The sequence below is a fragment of the Silurus meridionalis genome, chromosome 24, assembly GCF_014805685.1.
Source record: "Silurus meridionalis isolate SWU-2019-XX chromosome 24, ASM1480568v1, whole genome shotgun sequence".
NCBI classification, from domain to species: Eukaryota; Metazoa; Chordata; class Actinopteri; order Siluriformes; family Siluridae; genus Silurus; species Silurus meridionalis.
In genome coordinates, this window is record NC_060907.1 from 7,951,714 (window position 1) to 7,970,112 (window position 18,399).

General features: G+C 36.3%; 2 protein-coding genes across 2 annotated transcripts; both read left to right on the forward strand.

Annotated features, from left to right (window-relative positions):
- The first annotated feature begins 244 nt into the window (after positions 1–244).
- On the forward strand, positions 245–6,913 carry LOC124378606 (neoverrucotoxin subunit beta-like). The gene is made up of 5 exons (XM_046838336.1): positions 245–274; positions 993–1,088; positions 5,024–6,088; positions 6,124–6,776; positions 6,908–6,913. Exons 2-5 carry the CDS (start codon positions 998–1,000, stop codon positions 6,911–6,913), a joined length of 1,815 nt encoding a protein of 604 aa, XP_046694292.1. The 5' UTR covers positions 245–274; positions 993–997.
- Positions 6,635–10,656, forward strand: LOC124378627 (galectin-4-like). Its single transcript, XM_046838361.1, has 10 exons — positions 6,635–6,776; positions 7,098–7,216; positions 7,727–7,809; positions 7,923–8,121; positions 8,197–8,310; positions 9,018–9,119; positions 9,228–9,316; positions 9,414–9,606; positions 9,687–9,800; positions 9,978–10,656. Exons 2-10 carry the CDS (start codon positions 7,166–7,168, stop codon positions 10,017–10,019), a joined length of 987 nt encoding a protein of 328 aa, XP_046694317.1. The 5' UTR covers positions 6,635–6,776; positions 7,098–7,165; the 3' UTR covers positions 10,020–10,656.
- The last annotated feature ends 7,743 nt before the right edge of the window (positions 10,657–18,399 follow it).

The following is an 18,399-nucleotide window of genomic DNA, read 5'->3' on the forward strand; positions in this document are numbered from 1 at the left end:
CTGTTTGTATATAGATGTTGGTGGGGACCTCATAATTGTTATTTTGTTTGCATAAAAACATTAAAATGAAGATAGATCTAATTTTCTTGGTTCATGACTGTTTATGACTTCGAATGATGAATTTATACTCTAAGGCGTGCCTAAGGTGGGCAGTATATGATGCCATTTTTTCCACCCACCTCATCACGTTTTTATAAATAGGGTCCCCGTCCTGTAATTTCTCTACTGGTTACATTAACACCAGAAAGCCCGGACGTTTGTGAAAACATTTCAGGTAAGGTATCTTTCTTCTTATAATTCTCCTATAGGTTGAGTGTAGATATTTCAGTGTTAAAGGCGTAGTACTTGAACGCATATATGAATATAAGAAAATAGTTTAAAGGTCACAATATGAAAGCATTCATCCAGAAAAGCTAAATTATGACTCATGCTAATTTGACCTAAAATATCCAAGAACTGACGCAAAAAATATGAACCGAAACGATTACTGTTTTTTTTTTTAATACAGGTTATTTAAAAATAAACCCAAGAAGAAAAAAAAATGCAGAAAAAGAAGAAACATAACTGCAGTAAACTGCTCATAGCCTTTATATTTATTTGATATATATTTATATATATATTTGTTTCCACTTGTCAATTTTCACAATGCTACTATTTGATACTTTTCTATCTTTTGCCATCCGAATTAGAAATTTTGTAGTTTGCTGAAGTGGTAATTGGTCTAAACTCATACAGTCAATCATACAGTCTCTTTTTTTTTTTTTTTTACAAGAAATAGAAAATAGGCAGTCAACAGATCCTAGAACCCCCAAGAATTCTGATCGAGACAAAGACATTACAAAAAGAGAATAAAAAATCATTACAAATAAAAAGAAATGCAATCATAAACGTTGAATTATTACAGCTTTATTCATGCCACATTTTCCTATTTACATCTACACAGGTTTATGCATTTATCAGTGTTCTCTTTTTTTTCCTCTTTTCATCTGCAGCAGTCATGGATTCCAGATGTATGGAAATAGCAGCCCTGGGAAGACCTCTGTATCCCGGCATGCTGTACGATTGCCGCAGGGATTCCTTCATTCCAGGTTCACCTCTGTCTTTAAAGTGTTTATTTGCAATCTAAAGATGATTCTCATTAATTAATGTCAATAATAAGCAGGATTTTAGGATTACATTTACTGGGAGCGAGAGTTCTATAACCTACAAACATTCAAACAATTTTTATTCTCATTAATCTACACTCAACACCCCATAATCACAAAAAAACCCAGATAACTTTATTATATATATATATATATATATATTACATAAACAGGAATACCGTTTGTATATGTTAGAATTCGGGGGATTATATGGGTGTGGCTTCCTTACACATGCAGCAGTGCCTGTAGGGATGTGAGGTCCTTTTCAAAGATTTGGTTCTTTTGGCTCGACTCCCTTAAAAGAGCCGGCTCTATACGACTCCTAAATGGCTCTTCATTTATTATCATTGTAGCTTTCTATTTTAGTCTAATTTAGGAATTATTGATGCTCTGTGTGTTAGTAAGCAATTTTATTATTCAGTGTTTTCGTTAAAGCCTTATTTGTATGCTTTCTTTTCGTTACAACACAATACAGTTACTATTGTTTAACATTTTAATAAAACCTTTGCATGAACAACTGAACACAGAACCAGTTAAAACAGCGGCAGTTTGAAAATACACGGTCAAGCCAGCCGCACTTTTTCTTGTGTTGCGCGTCTAATCGTGCACTTACGGTCAAAATAGATGTAAAGAAGCTTCAGAACGGCGTTTCTGTTGTTAAAAAACAAAAAGACAAACATATTAATGTATTGCTATATAATAATAATACAATTTCCTGTTTGTGGTGTATATATATATATATATATATATATATATATATAATGTATATAAAATCATGGCTCATAATCAAACACTCTTAAAACATATTTACTGTATAGTGTTTGAGACTATAGAGTAAAATATAAAAGCAAAATCACCTTTATTTGACCTTCCTTTAAATGTTTGCTAATTCATTCAATTGGTCTTTACTCAGAGTGACCTGAAAATCACTGAATTCATCTTTTAAGAAACATAAAAATCGATGTATTTTAATCACCATATTCAAACACTCATTAAACATTTTTTATAGGTTTGCTCAACATTTCAAATACTTATTATTTAGAATGTGCCTGTTTATTATTGTCTTAAATTTCAAGTCATTTTACTGTACAGAAAAAAGTAAAGGCAAACTTCAGTCTAAACCTCAAAACCTCTTTCTTTCATGTTCCACATTCACACACTCGTAAAAATAAGTTAAATACACACACATATGTCTGGAGTGATATTGCCTTTATTTATTTATTTTTTTAAATGTACAGTTAAATTATTAAACAATTAATGCTAAATAAATAAATGGTCCGCATCAGTTAAAAAAATAAAACAAGCAAACCTTTAAAGGAAAATGTTTTATGAGTGTGAATGTGAATATTATTGAAAATGCACTGAGGTTTGTAGTGATTTTTGCCTTTACTTTTCACAAAAACTGTAGTGGAAATTGAGTGAAAATGCAAGACAATAATAGGCATTGATACTCTAAATAAGAATTATTTGAAAGATTGAGCAAATCTATAAAATAAATTATTAGTGTTTGAATATGGTGAATAAAATGCATAGATTTTTTATGTTTCTTAAAAGTTGTACAGTAGAACGAGCTGAAAATGAATTCAGTGATTTTCAGGTCACTCTGAGTAAAGACCAATTGAATGAATTAACAAACATTTAAAGGAAGGTCAAATAGAGGTGATTTTGCTTTTATATTTTACTGTATAGTCTCAAACACTATACAGTATAGATGTTTTAAGAGTGTTTGATTATGGGCCTTGATTATATATATATATATATATATATATATATATATATATATATATATATATATATATATATATATATATATATATATATATATATATATATATATATATATATATTAACACCACAAACAAAACAAAAATATTTTTTTTTATGAAAAATAGCAATACATTAAATATTTTTTTATGGCTTTTTATTATCTTTTTATAACGGACACGTCGTTCTCAAGCGTCTTTACAAATATTTTGACCACGCCCACCACCAAGTGCACGATTACACGCGCAAAGCAAAAAAAAAAAAAGTGCGGCTGGTTTGACCGTGTATTTTCAAACTGCGGCTGGTGTAACCGCAGTAACCAGCAACTATAACAAACAAATCAATCAAATAAATAAAGGCCAAAGTCTTAACATTACGACACTTAAGATAAAAGTCTTTAGTGCAGTTTGGCATTCAGAAATACCGGATGTCTCAGGTTAGAAGGGCTGATGCGCTTTCGCCTCTCCACGATTATTTATCCTGTTTTAGAGAAAACTTTCTCTGAGGATACCGATGTTGCGACTATGCAGTGTTTTTCTACTATTTACCTTAACCTGGCGTAGGTACACTGAAGCCTTGTTCTACCACCAATTCAATGGGTCTTCTGCTCTTTGAATGAAGCAGCTCCATAAGACCTCACCGCCACTAAATCCCTCCTCTCTGTCGCTCTGTGTACGCTACAAAGAATCGGCTCTTAGAACTGACTCGTTTGGGAACGACACATTTTGCAAAAGACCAGTAACTTTGCGAAAGAGGCGGTTCTAAGAGCCGATTCTTTGTATCCTACACAGAGCGACTCGCTTGATGTGTGTATAAATAGCCCTAGAGGGCGCTGTTGCTAAAAATGCAGCTTAAAATTGATCTTTTATATATATATATATATATATATATATATATATATATATATATATATATATATATATATATATATATATATATATATATATATATATATATATATATATATATATATATATATATATATAATGATAATGTAATGATATGTAATGATCATTAACAACAATAATTATTTTTGTTATTCCAAATAAAGGAATTTTGAAAAAATTTAAAATATTCTTATTCGTTAATAAAGCACTGAATAAAATACTGGTAATCTGTTACCTCTATTTCGCACTGAATTACTTTAATGCTCTTAATATTCACTATGGTGATGCCTAACACTCTCTGTTTTATATTCTGAAAAGCATTTGGCTCTCACTTGAACCGTAACAGACATATAGCATATATAGCAGACATATCTGATAGGGCCCTAATACAGTTTATCCAAATCCGTTACCCCCCTTTTTAATTTTCTACTACATATTCACTCTGGTGATGCCTAGTTTGTTACAGTTTACATGAAACACAAATGATTTTCAGGATACAAAAGAGAGGGGCTTTGGCATCACCAAAGTGAATATGTAGAACATTATAAATATACTGTATATATATACACCTCTGTACCCTCTGGGGATGGCTACAAAAAATTGCTGCTCCAGGAGCACAGTGGCCTCCATAATTCTTAGATGGAGGAAGTATCACACATCCAGTACTATTTCAAGAGCTGGTCTTTGAACCAAACTGAGCAAACAGGGGTGAAGCACTTTAGTAAGAGAGATGATCATTCTGAGCTCTGGAGATGCTATTTTGCAAATGGTGCTTCAACTCAGTGCTAAGTAAAGGGTCTGAATGCTTATACATGTGATATTTCAGATTTTTGTATTTAAAAAAATTACAGACATTTCTAGAATATTTTTTTCATTATGGGGTAGTGAGTGTAAATTAATGAGAAAAAAATCAAACAATTGTAGTATCAGGCTGCAACATAAAATTTGAAGTGAATGGGGTCTGAATACACTGTTGTGCTACTGTCACATTTACATTTACATTTGCGGCATTTAGCAGACGCCCTTATCCAGAGTGACTTACAAAAGTGCTTTGAGTCTCTAGCAATGAATACTGTCAGAGCTGCTGGTATTAGAAACGTAATCAAGATATTCTGACCAATCAGAATTGAGCAAACACAGGCAGTGCACAAAAGTTAATAGCAAATGATATTTGATAAATCATGAATATTTCTGATAAAGCTATAATTTATCACATTCTTGTTTCAGGAGTTACTTTATGGGATAAAAAGGCATTGCTTGATGATATTGATGTGCGTCAGCAGCCTAGAACACATTTAAAGTTTGCTGCATCTGATACTCTCAGTGATAAAGCGAACCTCCTAGATATAAGTGGTTCACTTAAAGCGAGTTTTTTAAGTGGGTTGGTGGAGGTTGGAGGATCAGCAAAGTACCTGCATGATAACAAATCCTCAGCACGTCAATCCAGAGTTACCATGCAGTACAGCCAGATAACACGTTTTGAACAGCTCACTATGAAGGAACTTGGCTATATCACCTATCCACAAGTATTTGAGCAGAAAACAGCCACTCATGTAGTTACAGCTGTATTGTATGGAGCTCACGCTTTTATGGTGTTTGATCATACAAGTGCAGAAAATGAGAACAAACAGAATGTTGAAGGAAACCTTTATGCAGCAGTCAAGAAGATTCCTACTATTTCCATAGAGGGGGAAGCATGCCTACAGATGACTGAAGAAGAAAAGAAATTGGCTGAGAATGTCAGCGTCACATTTTATGGTGACTTTGAACTTGAAGAAAATCCAACCACATACAAGGATGCATTAGGCGTGTACAAGAAGTTGCCAGTTCTGATGAATAAACAACAAAATAAAGGTGTACCACTGACTGTGTGGCTGTTTCCTCTCAAATGTTTGGATAGTAATGCTGCAAAGTTGGTGAGAGAAATCAGCATGAGTCTGGTGCGTAAAACAGAAAAAGTGCTGGAAGAGATGGGAGAAGTAGAAAGAAGATGCAATGATTTGATCAAAAACCAAATGACAGATAATTTTCCTGATGTAAAAGCCAGACTGGTAAAGTTTCAGGATGTTCATATTGGTTATAAGATAGCATTCCAGAAGGCACTGGTCACTGCTTTGCCAGATATTCGGGGTGGGACACAGGAGGACAAGGCACTGGGGGACATACTGAGCATCCACAACACATCACCTTTTACAGCAGACAAAATGAATCAATGGTTAGATTACATGATGAGTGAATTGAGTATACTGAGTTCCAGTGTGCTGAAGGACCTCACAGTTGTGACATCATTGGGTTTGTTAAATCCCATCATTTTGATCATACAATAGATGTGGTGGTATGTTTGGCTTTTACATCTCTAAAGTATGAAGACTCCTACCTGGCAGCTACAGAAGACTTTCTGAATCATGGAGGGTTTACAAAACCTGAGCAAACAAAAAAGTTCTCTCTCCAAGATGCACAGTTTTGGTTCAGTTCTCCTGACATTTCCAAGCGCATGAGGCAGAATCTTTCTCTCTTTACTGCATTTTCAAAGGCCAATAAAAATGACAACAAACTCAAATTCATCATTGCCTCCATATCTGACTCCAACAATCCAGGAATCTCCATCCGACTTTATCAGGAGGGCAGTCTAACAGATCCTAATTTCCAGCCTGTATCCAAACCACCCAAACCTGTGCTGGAGACCAGTGATGAAAAAGTCACTCTGAAGTTTTCAAAATCCCCAACAGGAGAGACGGTACGGTTTAGAGTTGAGTACAGGACGACACCGCCAACTGATTCAGCAACTGATGTTGACACATGGAAAGTCACAGACACTTCAGATGCACAGACCAGCTTCACACTGACTGAACTAAAGCCAGGAGAACAATACTGGGTCCGATACAGAGCTGTTAGTGATGTGGGAGTGAGTGAAGCCAGCGACTCTGTCCCCTTTACCTTTAAGAAGAAGCGCAACACACTCACAGTGGGCCAGTCATGGGTTAGTTATTATAACTACTTTAATTTCTTGTTTAAATTTTATTTTAATAACTACATGTATAATTACAATTTTAAAAAGATATCTGATGGAGTCTATAATTTTTTAAAATGATACACTTATTTCAATCAAAGGTATAAATGAGAATAATTCAAATGAATTATGTATAATATGTAAACATGTATTAATATATATATATATATATATATATATATATATATATATATATATATATTTTATATATTTTATTTATATTTTATATATATATATATATATATATATTTTATATATATTTATTTACGTAGCAAACTGTTTTCCCCACAGAACTTTTCCACGCTTTCTAACTTAAATGAACTAAGGACAGAAATAATGACCAGTATGGGAATGTCACGATGGTCTCCCTCTACTATCAACTCAGAGCTTACAAATGTTGTCAGCAGTCCGTGAGTAGCAACAGTTTAAAATAAGTTCCTAAGTCATATTAAATGTAAAATAAAACAAGTTTATTTATAATAATTAATAATAATAATTATAGTAATACATTATTTTCTATCGAAAAAATACACTACACATATCAGGACAATGACAGTTACTGGTAAATTTTACATTTAATAAAAAAAACTATTGGAATTTGTTTTGGTTACAGAAGCATCCAGTTGCACATTTTTTAAACAATAAATGAAATTAAAGTTAATAATAATATTGCACATTTAAAGAACATTTTTGTTATAAAGAAAAATAAATAAAAGGTAATATTGCACAGCAACATGCAGAAGTAAATAAGTCAAGAGCAACTCACTGAAAAAAGGTAAGATATATCTTTTTTTTTTCCAGTCAAGAATCTGGATGACCACTGTGTATTTGTCTTGCTGGAAAGTAAAATAACTCATAAAAAGTGTGAAACATTTTATTAAATTAAATTAATGAATGTTAAATGTTTATACTCACCACAGGACACTCCTTACAAATATGCAATTCCTGGATGGCTGAGACCAGGGATGGCTTTTTACGTCCAAGGAGTTGTTTCTGGTCAAACGTATGTATTCAAGTTATTGATCCTGATCAAATGGTTATTTGCTATTAATGGGACCATGGACCTAATCAAACTTAATAAAAATTAATGGGAGGGCATTTAATCTTTACACACAGGTTTGTAATGAATTTTCTGACAAACGAGGAGTCTGGTGATGACATCGCTTTTCACTTAAGGCATGAGCTCAATGCCTTAACGTGCTGTAACAGTTTTAGGCATGGGAGGTGGGAGAAACAAGAACACACATCAGAATATAAACTTTCTGAAGGATCAGCATTTGACATCTTCATTGTGATCAAAACAGAAGGCTATGAGGTATGAACAGTTAAAGAACAATTAAATACAAATAACATAAAAAAAAGAATTACCTACAGAATGTGTTTCTTCCAGGTATATTTAAATGGAAAGAGATGTTACCTGTTCAAGCACCGCATGTCACTGGAAAAAGTCAATGCACTTAAAATTGATAAAGATGTCATAATTAACACTGTTGGTGTTGTCAAGGTAAGATAAAAACACATTCTTCCTCTTCTTTTTCTTCTTCTTTTTCTTCTTCTTTCGGCTTCGCCCATTAGGGGTCGCCACAGCGGATCATCCTTCTCCATACCCCCCTGTCCTCTACATCTGCCTCTTTCACACCAAACTACCTGCATGTCTTCCCTCACCACATCCATAAACCTCCTCCTTGGTCTTCCTCTTTTCCTCCTTCCTGGTGGCTCCATCCTCAGCATTCTCAAACCGATATACCCCATGTCCCTCCTCTGCACGTGTCCAAACCATCTCAGTCTCGCCTCCCTCACCTTTCTCCAAAACGTCCTACATGCGCTGTCCCTCTAATAAATTTTTAAGTTTATTAGAAGTAAGTTAAATACACAGTGAGCTCTAAAGTTTGCAGTGACTTACTACTTAATTAATAATGATAAAGCACAGAGTGCATTGCCTTTAAACACTACTTTTGTATATATTGTGAATATATTATTGTGATATGCCCTGGTTGCTGCATACTGAATATTAATATTAAAGCGCATTTGAATATAAACAGCGAAAATAACCATTAAATGTAAGTAAGTATTGAATAAAAAGTAAACAGTTTTTTTAAATCACTCACCAAGTTAATCTGCCTTTTTAATTTTTGTAGTCCTGCTCTTAATCTTATGTGAACTACCTTTCTGTAAATAATGAAGTATTCTTCATACTTCTGCTCTCTCCAGAACTGGACCACATCTACCTTTAATAAAGAACTAAACTCAGGCATCTCACGCACAAAACTTTCAGACATCCAGTATGATATACCACATCCAGTCAGCAGCCCGGTGAGTAATTTCTTTCATCTCCAGAAGAGCTGAAAGTTGCAGATTTATGAGAACATAATCACATGACTAGAGGTTTACCTTAAAAAAAATTGTGCTTAACCACAACAGAGCAAAGCATATTCTGGACCAATCCCTGGAGGCCTGAGAGCTGGTGTTGCTTTATTCTTCCAAGGTGTTGTTGCTTCAGATTGTGATTGGTATGGTGCACGTGTCTTCACTTCATGATAGGTTAAAAGAAATTAATTTGGGAATTATGGATTACAGTCATTAAAATGTTACAATTATTTCTTGCAGCTTTGCGATAAATTTGCACACTGGAGCAAATAATCAAAACATTGCATTCCACTTCAACCCCCGCATGGACTCTGTGGTCCTTAACAGCTACACGATGGGAAAATGGGACAATTACCTTGATAGACCAGGAGGCCCATTTGTCAGAGGAGGAGCCTTTGATATCATCATGGTTGTTAACCCAGAAAACTACGAGGTTTGATATTTTGAATAAATTAAACAATGGCTGAAATTTTAAACAAACTGATTAAATATGGGTTGATTTTATTTGTTCAGGTGATTGTGAATGGCCTGAAATATTGCACATTCAATCACCGCATACCAGTGGACAAAGTGACTACACTTGCAATTGTTGGAGACGTCTTCATGAACAACTTCAGCATTATTGAAGTAGGTTATTTTTACTATTTTATGGTTATCATTAAGTATTTTCATGACAACATCAGTGTTTAACCTAGAATAATATGTACATTTGAGGAAATTCAAAGAAAACCTTTATAAAATCATTTAAGTAAAAATGATTTTAATGATAATAAACCTGTATGTTAAAGATGATTCTTTTTTTAGCTAGTGAAAACCCTGAAAATCACATATCCTGCATATATTTGAAGATTCAGAACCTCCCAAAAGCATGTGTTTGCTTCGCACGTCCTGATTTTGCCAAGTCCTTGATGCCCTGCATTTGCTTCATTCTTCTCAAATTCATCAGGATAACAACAAATGTCTTTTAATTATCCAGTGATTTTTTTCTCATGATTATTTTGCATTAGATTTCTTTTGCATAATGTTGCATATATCCTTCGTACAGTTTTTTTGTGCTTTAACAATACTAAATGATACTGATAATTTCACTTAATCTAAACATAATTGCCTTTGGAGCAGTAGGTTTTCTATACATATGCTTTTTAGATGAACACATTTTTCAATAACAGAGGCAATAGAGGTCTGGAAATTACTGTAGTTATGGTAACAAAACTATAAAAGTTCTATAGTTGACATTTTCCTTTTCTTTTCTTTCTTTTTTAATCTTATGGTTTCAGCACATAAGTTTATACTAACACAAAGTACAAGTTTGAAACTGAGACAAATATAAATACAATATTGCACCATTAGAGAGCACTCATTACTCATTTCCTAAAAATATAATCATATGCAGAATATTTAAAGCATTATTGAATCAGTTATTTACTCCTTTTGTTTACAAGAATTGTGGTGTGATTTTTGTTTTGTTATTGATGAATTGGTAAATTATGTACTTCTTGATCAATTATTTTAACAATGTACTGACTGTAATTATTAAATAAATAATAAAATAAATTTTGAAACATTGTCTGACTTTCTTTTCTTGGAAAAAATCGATACATAATGTGTCACTGTAAACCTAATGTGAATTCAATCTGAATGGTATTATTATTGCTGATCATACATTCTTTTACATCAAACAATTATATTGCAACAATTATAAACATTATATTGCTTTTGCATAAGCAAAAAGTGTATTTTACAAGTCAAGAGAATGCATTCAAAGAAATACAGAATAACTAACCAACAAGTGTGAGTTACTGTAGGAACCAAAGAATAAAAAAAACGTTGTAATGTAAATACCAAAAAAAAGAAAAAAAAAAAGCTAAAGATCCCAGGAATCGAATCCTGTATTAAAGTCATTGACTCTTCTCAAAGACTGGCAGATATTATACACACTATACTGAGAGCCATATGACCCATTGGATTTGTAGTGTGACCATTTGAAATGTATTTAAATGTATGTATTTAAAATAGAAAGCCACTACTGCTATATAATCAAGCTGGACTACAGATTAATTACAGAAACAGCTGTAATTACTGATATTTTACATCAAAATAACCCAGTCACAATATAGGGATGTAATTTGCCCATGTGTTCTTTCAAAGATTAAAAAAGATACAAGACTCAGAAAGAGAGGGGAACATGTGAGTTACTTGTGCTGAGACTGCATTCTTTTGAGGGCATGCAGAGGTTCTTATCAACATGACGTAAAACTGAATAATATATTTTTTTGGTTTCAAATCATGTATTAGACAAAGTGCAAATACTATTTACAATTCTAAAATGTACTCTTAAAATCATATCGTAAAGCATTTTTTTATTATGGGGAAATTTCTCTGCTCCTTGCAAAATTATATTTGTAAAACAGGACATAAAAACTGCAGCTCAAGGCCGCTCTTTGCGAATCATGCTCACCGGCTCGGGATCATGCAAACACGGAGACACCACGCATCTCCAAGAGCCTGATGAAATTCCTGGCTTGCTTCTCTGGCCAAGTGGCCATGTGGAGCGGACTCCTATGGAGCATCGGCAGATATATTGAGGTGCAGTCGTCTAAATTCATCTCAATTCCCCACCAAACATTTTGGCTCGTACCCATATTCATTGGGCAATTCATGGGGATGTTCGGGACGACAAAGCTCCGAGCCGCTCCAGTGCTCCCCCGAGCACGCCTCTCCACTCCAGTGCTTCCCCCGAGTGCATCTCTCCATGCCAGTGTTCCTCCGAATGTGTCTCTCCGCTCCAGTGTTCCTTCAAGCGCATCTCTCCACTCCAGTGTTCCTCCGAGCGCACCGCCCCGCTCCAGTGAAATAAAGAGAAATAAAGCAATCTTTTCAACAGGTCTCTTTAATTAAGAAATAGATTTACAGTTTAATGTCACAAAGTTGACAAACTATTAGATTTAAAATGAAAAATAAAAATTTGCCCTTTGTGATGGTTGGGCTTGAACCTACAACCTTGTGGGGACCTGCAGATCGGTAAACCAATACCTTACCCACTGAGCTATCATTTCTGACTTAAGCAAGCAGTCAATAAGCCTAATGAACCAACATGGCTTCTTTTCCATACTTCAACACCATGTATTAAAAGTAGGCAAAACAAGTCTTTTAAAAAAGACAAAAAAATTGAGCAATCTTTTCAACAGGTCTCTTTAATTAACAAATAGATTTACATTTTACAAAGTAGACAAACTGTTTAAATTTAAACTGAACCTTTGTGATGGCAGGGCTTGAACCCACAACCTTGTGGGGAGCTGCGTATTAGTAAACCCACACTGAGCTATCAATTTTGGGTTGCGCAAGCAGTCAATAACCCCAATGTTAATAACCCTAATGAACCAACGTTCTTGTTCATACTTCACCACCATGTAACTCATATTAAAAGTAGGCCAAACAAGTCTTTCAAAAAATACAAAGAAATAAAGCAATCATTTCAACAGGTCTCTTTAAATAACAAATACATTTACAGTTTATTGTCACAAAGTAGACAAAGTATTAGATTTAAAAACAAAAATGTATCCTATCTAAATGAATCTTTTTGAAAGACTTGTTTGGCCTACTTTTAATGAGTTAAATGTTGTTGACGTATGGAAAAGAAGCCATGTTGGTTCATTAGGCTTATTGACTGCTTGCAAATGTCAAAAGTGATAGTTCAGTGGGTAAGGTGTTGGTTTACTAATCAGCAACTCCCCTCAAGATTGGGGGTTCAAGCCCCACCATTGCAAATAAGTAATTTAAATTTTCTTTTGAAATCTAACAGTTTATCTACTTTGTGACATTAAACTGTAAATCTATTTGTTAATTAAAGAGACCTGTTGAAAAGATTGCTTTATTTCTTGTCTTTTTTGAAAGACTTGTTTGGCCTACATTTAATATAAGTAACATGGTGTTGAAGTATGGAAAAGAAGCCATGTTGCTTCATTAGGGTTATTAACTGCCTGCATGAGTCAGAAGTGATAGCTCAGTGGGTAAGGTGTTGGTTTACTGATTATCAACTCCCAACAAGGTTGTGGGTTCAAGACCGGCCAATGCAAAGGATATATTTTTATTATTATTTTGAAATCTAATAGTGTGTCAAACCCAGCCATTAGGGAGGTTGAGGCCCGGGTTAACAATGACCGTCACAGGTATCGTTGGCCAACAGGGTACCGGTGAAAATTGGGCTACTGTTGGCCGAAGGAGGAGAAGGAGAGGAGGAAGATGTCTACAGAGACAGCAGGAAAAGGAGAAATGTAGGGGAGTGGAGGTTCGGATTGGTACTTTAAATGATGGTACTATGACTGATAAAGGGAGAGATAGCTGATATGATGGAGAGGAGAAAGGTAGATATGTTGTGTGTTCAGGAGACCAAGTGGAATGGGTGTAAGGCCAGGAGCATTGGAGGTGGGTTTAAACTGTGCTATTATGGTGTGGATGGAAAGAGAAATGTTGTACGGGTGATTGTGAAGGAAGAATACAGTAAGAGTGTAGTGGAGGTGAAGAGAGTTTCTGATAGGGTGATGATTGTGAAGCTGGAAGTTGAAAGGATGATGATAAATGTCATCAGTGACTATGCCCCACAAGTCGGCTGTGAGATGGAGGAGAAGAAAGATTCTGGAGTGAATTAGATGAAGTGGTAGATGGTGTACCTAGGAAAGAACGATTGGCGATTGGAGCAGACTTTAATGGGCATGTAGGTGAAGGGAACAGTGGTGATGAGAAGGTAATGGATATGTATGGCTTTAAGGAGAGTAATGTAGATGGGCAGATGGTGGTAGATTATGCTAAAAGGAAGGAAATGGCAGTGGTGAATACATATTTTAAGAAGAAGGATGATCATAGGGTGATTGGAGACTGTAAGGTGTTGGCGAGGGACAGTGTAGCTAGACAGCGTTGGATGGTGGTCTGTAGGATGGTTTTGGAGGTGAAGAGGAAGAGGAGGAGAGTGAGAACTGAAAGAAGAATAAGATGGTGGAAGCTGAAGGAGGAAGAGTATAGTGTGAGGTTTAGGGAAGAGGTCAGACAGGGGCTCAGTGATGGTGAAGAGGTGTTGGATGATTGGGTAAATACTGCAGGAGTGATGAGGGTGGCAGCTAGAAAAGTACTTGGTGTGACATTTGGAACTAGAAAAGAAGACAAAGAGACATGGTGGTGGAATGAGGAAGTGCAGGAGAACATAAGGGGAAAGAGGTTGGCAAAACAGAAGTGGGATCGACAGGGTGATAAGAAAAGTATGCAGGAGAACAAGGAGATGCCGCAGCAGGTAAAGGGGGATGTGGCGAAGGCCAAGGAAAAGGAAAAGGCATATGAGCAGCTGTATTAGAAGTTGGACACTAAGGGAGGAGAAAAGGATTTGGCCAGGCAGAGGGACCGAGCTGGGAAGGATGTACTACAAGTTAGAGCAATAAAGGATGGAGATGGAAATGTGTTGACTAGTGGGGAGAGTGTGTTAAGAAGGTGGAGGGAGTATTTTTAACAGCTGATGAATAAGGAAAATCAGAGAGAGAGTTGGTTGGATGATGTGGAGTTGGTGAAGCAGGATGTGGCTAGAATTAGTAAGGAGGAAGTGAGAGCAGCGATTAAGAGGATGAAGAGTGGAAAGTCGGTTGGACCAGATGACATACCTGTAGAAGCGTGGAGATGTTTAGGAGAGATGGCAGTGGAGTTTTTAACCAGATTTAATAACAAGATTCTGAAAGGTGAGAGGATACCTGAGGAATGGAGAAGGAGTGTGCTGGTACCGATCTTTAAGCATAAGGGAGTTGTGCAGACCTGCAGTAATTACAGGGGAATTAAGTTGATTAGTCACACTATGAAGTTATGGGACAGAGTAGTGGAAGCCAGGCTGAGAGAAGAGGTGACCATCTGTGAGCAACAGTGTGGGTTCATGCCGCGGAAGAGCACTACAGACGCAGTATTTGATTTGAGAATGTTGATGGAGAAGTATAAAGAAGGACAGAGTGAACTGCATTGTGTATTTGTGTATTTAGACAAAGCGTACGGCAGGGTGCCGAGAGAGGAGTTGTGGTATTGTATGAGGAAGTCAGGTGTGTCAGAGAAGTATGTGAGGGTGGTGCAGGACATGTATGAGAACAGTGTGACAGCAGTAAAGTGGGCAGTAGGAACGACAGACTGGTTCAGGGTGAAGGTTGGACTGCATCAAGGATCGCCCTTAGCCCTTTCCTGTTTGCAGTGGTGATGGACAGGTTGACGGACGAGGTCAGACAGGAGTCTCCTGGACTATGATGTTTGTGGATGATATTGTGATTTGTAGTGAGCAGGTTGAGAAGAGCCTGGAGAGGTGGAGGTAGGTGCTGGAGAAAATGGGGAATGAAAGTCAGTAGGAGTAAGACAGGGTACATGTGTGTGAATGAGATGGAGGGCAGTGGAGTGGTGTGGTTGCAGGAGAAGAGGTTGAGAAGGTGGAGGGAGTATTTTAACAGCTGATGAATAAGGAAAATCAGAGAGAGTTGGTTGGATGATGTGGAGTTGGTGAAGCAGGATGTGGCTAGAATTAGTAAGGAGGAAGTGAGAGCAGCGATTAAGAGGATGAAGAGTGGAAAGTCGGTTGGACCAGATGACATACCTGTAGAAGCGTGAGATGTTTAGGAGAGATGGCAGTGAGTTTTTAACCAGATTTAATAACAAGATTCTGAAAGGTGAGAGGATGCCTGAGGAATGGAGAAGGAGTGTGCTGGTACCGATCTTTAAGCATAAGGGAGTTGTGCAGACCTGCAGTAATTACAGGGGAATTAAGTTGATTAGTCACACTATGAAGTTATGGGACAGAGTAGTGGAAGCCAGGCTGAGAGAAGAGGTGACCATCTGTGAGCAACAGTGTGGGTTCATGCCGCGGAAGAGCACTACAGACGCAGTATTTGATTTGAGAATGTTGATGGAGAAGTATAAAGAAGGACAGAGTGAACTGCATTGTGTATTTGTGTATTTAGACAAAGCGACGGCAGGGTGCCGAGAGGAGTTGTGGTATTGTATGAGGAAGTCAGGTGTGTCAGAGAAGTATGTGAGGGTGGTGCAGGACATGTATGAGAACAGTGTGACAGCAGTAAAGTGGGCAGTAGGAACGACAGACTGGTTCAGGGTGAAGGTTGGACTGCATCAAGGATCGGCCCTTAGCCCTTTCCTGTTTGCAGTGGTGATGGACAGGTTGACGGACGAGGTCAGACAGGAGTCTCCCTGGACTATGATGTTTGTGGATGATATTGTGATTTGTAGTGAGCAGGTTGAGAAGAGCCTGGAGAGGTGGAGGTAGGTGCTGGAGAAAATGGGGAATGAAAGTCAGTAGGAGTAAGACAGGGTACATGTGTGTGAATGAGATGGAGGGCAGTGGAGTGGTGTGGTTGCAGGGAGAAGAGGTTGAGAAGGTGGAGGAATTCAGGTACCTGGGGTCAACAGTGCAGAGTAATGAAGAGTGTGTTAGAGAAATGAAGAAAAGAGTGAAGTGGGTGTCGAAAAGTGACAGGAGTGATTTGTGATAGTAGGGTATCTGCAAGAGCGAAAGGGAAAGTTCATAGGACTGTGGTGACACCTGAGATGTTGTATAGATTAGAGACAGTGGCATTGAGTAAAAGACAGGACTTGGAGCTGGATGTTGCAGAGCTGAAGATGTTGAGGTTTTTGTTGGGAGTGTTGTATGTATCTTATAGCTACAATTCGCCAAGGAGTTGTCTAGTTCCTGGTTCTGAGAGTTTGATACATTGTGCACAATGACGTGAATTTAATTGTGCAATAAATGCATTTTTGGTTGATATTTCTACATGAAATGGAGCTCTCAGAAATGGATCCAAATTTGTTGACTGCTCTGAGAATGTGTTTTACTCTTCCATTGAACAGAGAGAAGCTTTTCAAAGCTAAAACAAATCAATGGGGGAGACGTTGGGTCATGATGTGGTTCACCCAGGCATCATTCAAGTTGGAACCGCTAATGAATGTTGGTTCAGCATCAGTTCAACAGCAAGCAGAACATTTTGAGAGGGATAAATAATGCATGCAAGGCCTTATATGCATGATTTTTTTTAAAGTAATTGAAAAGGCGGTTTTGGGCTCATGATAATTTATTAGATATCAATCAGTGTTTAAATCATTAACATTATTCTAATAATAGATTGGTGTTCTAAGAGTAACTTTTTAATAGTTTTACATAAACTGAGTTGATTAAGCAAAGAGTCTTGTGATAAAAAATATAATAGGAACATTATTATAATATCATTATATAATTATTCTATAACTTTTATTCTAAAAGGATATTTGCATTGTATGTAAAATGCAAAACATCAGTCATTTTTCATGCTGATACAGACGATAAATGTACCGGATATGAAACACACTCACTGTAACCACAGTGTGTTAACTTGTTCTGCTTAACTACAGAAAACGAGAAATTGAGAAGAAACCATGCAGAAAATAAGATGCAAGATACAAAACACATTTAGTGAAATCGTTTAACACCTTTTAGTACTCGCTCTTTCCTACTTAATTTGTGTTTTTCTCCTCTCTATATAAAACAGCAGTGGTGGATGAAGTACATAAAGCATGTGGTTGAGTTAAAGTAGAGATACAGTGGGTAAAATATGACTCCAGTAAAAGTGTCCTTTTAAACTTTTATTTGAGTAAAAGTACAAAAGCATTTGCCTTCAAATGTATTTAGGTATCCAAGTACTATGATTTATTTTGGCAATAATGTCCTGTTACTATTTTTATCACAAGACTCCTTTCTTAATCAACTAATTTTATGAGAGAAGACTCTAAGGTTACTCGCAGCACACCAATCCATTAATAGACTGATATCTAGGAGTTAAACACTGATTGATAGCTAATAAATTATCATGAGCCCAAACCTTCTTTTCAAAAACTTTAATAAAATTACGCAAATAAGGCCACGGGTGCTATGGGAAGTTAAAGTCAGGAGTTTCTTTCATTTAGTATTCTTAATATATTCTGCTTGCTGTTGAACTGATGCTGAACTGAATGTTTGTTTTAAGTAGGTAGTAGCCACGACCCAACATCTACCCCATTGATCAGTTTCAGCTTTAAAAAACTCCTCTCTGCTTCAGCTACCGTCACTGGATGAGTAAACCATTCTCATAGCAGTCCACAAATTTGGACACATTTTTGAGAGCTTCATTTAATGTAGAAATATCACCCCAAATGCATTTATTGCACAGTTAAACACACGTCGCTAATGCAC

What these genes read in the sequence shown, in the direction of transcription:
- LOC124378627 (XM_046838361.1), top strand. Translation starts at nt 7,166, where the DNA reads ATGGTCTCCCTCTACTATCAACTCAGAGCTTACAAATGTTGTCAGCAG. An exon ending in TTAACCCAGAAAACTACGAG is followed by an intron (nt 9,607 to 9,686) that starts GTTTGATATTTT and finishes TTATTTGTTCAG; the next exon opens with GTGATTGTGAATGGCCTGAA. An exon ending in ACAACTTCAGCATTATTGAA is followed by an intron (nt 9,801 to 9,977) that starts GTAGGTTATTTT and finishes TTCTTTTTTTAG; the next exon opens with CTAGTGAAAACCCTGAAAAT.
- LOC124378606 (XM_046838336.1), top strand. Translation starts at nt 998, where the DNA reads ATGGATTCCAGATGTATGGAAATAGCAGCCCTGGGAAGACCTCTGTAT. An exon ending in CAGGGATTCCTTCATTCCAG is followed by an intron (nt 1,089 to 5,023) that starts GTTCACCTCTGT and finishes TTCTTGTTTCAG; the next exon opens with GAGTTACTTTATGGGATAAA. An exon ending in CACAGTTGTGACATCATTGG is followed by an intron (nt 6,089 to 6,123) that starts GTTTGTTAAATC and finishes ATCATACAATAG; the next exon opens with ATGTGGTGGTATGTTTGGCT.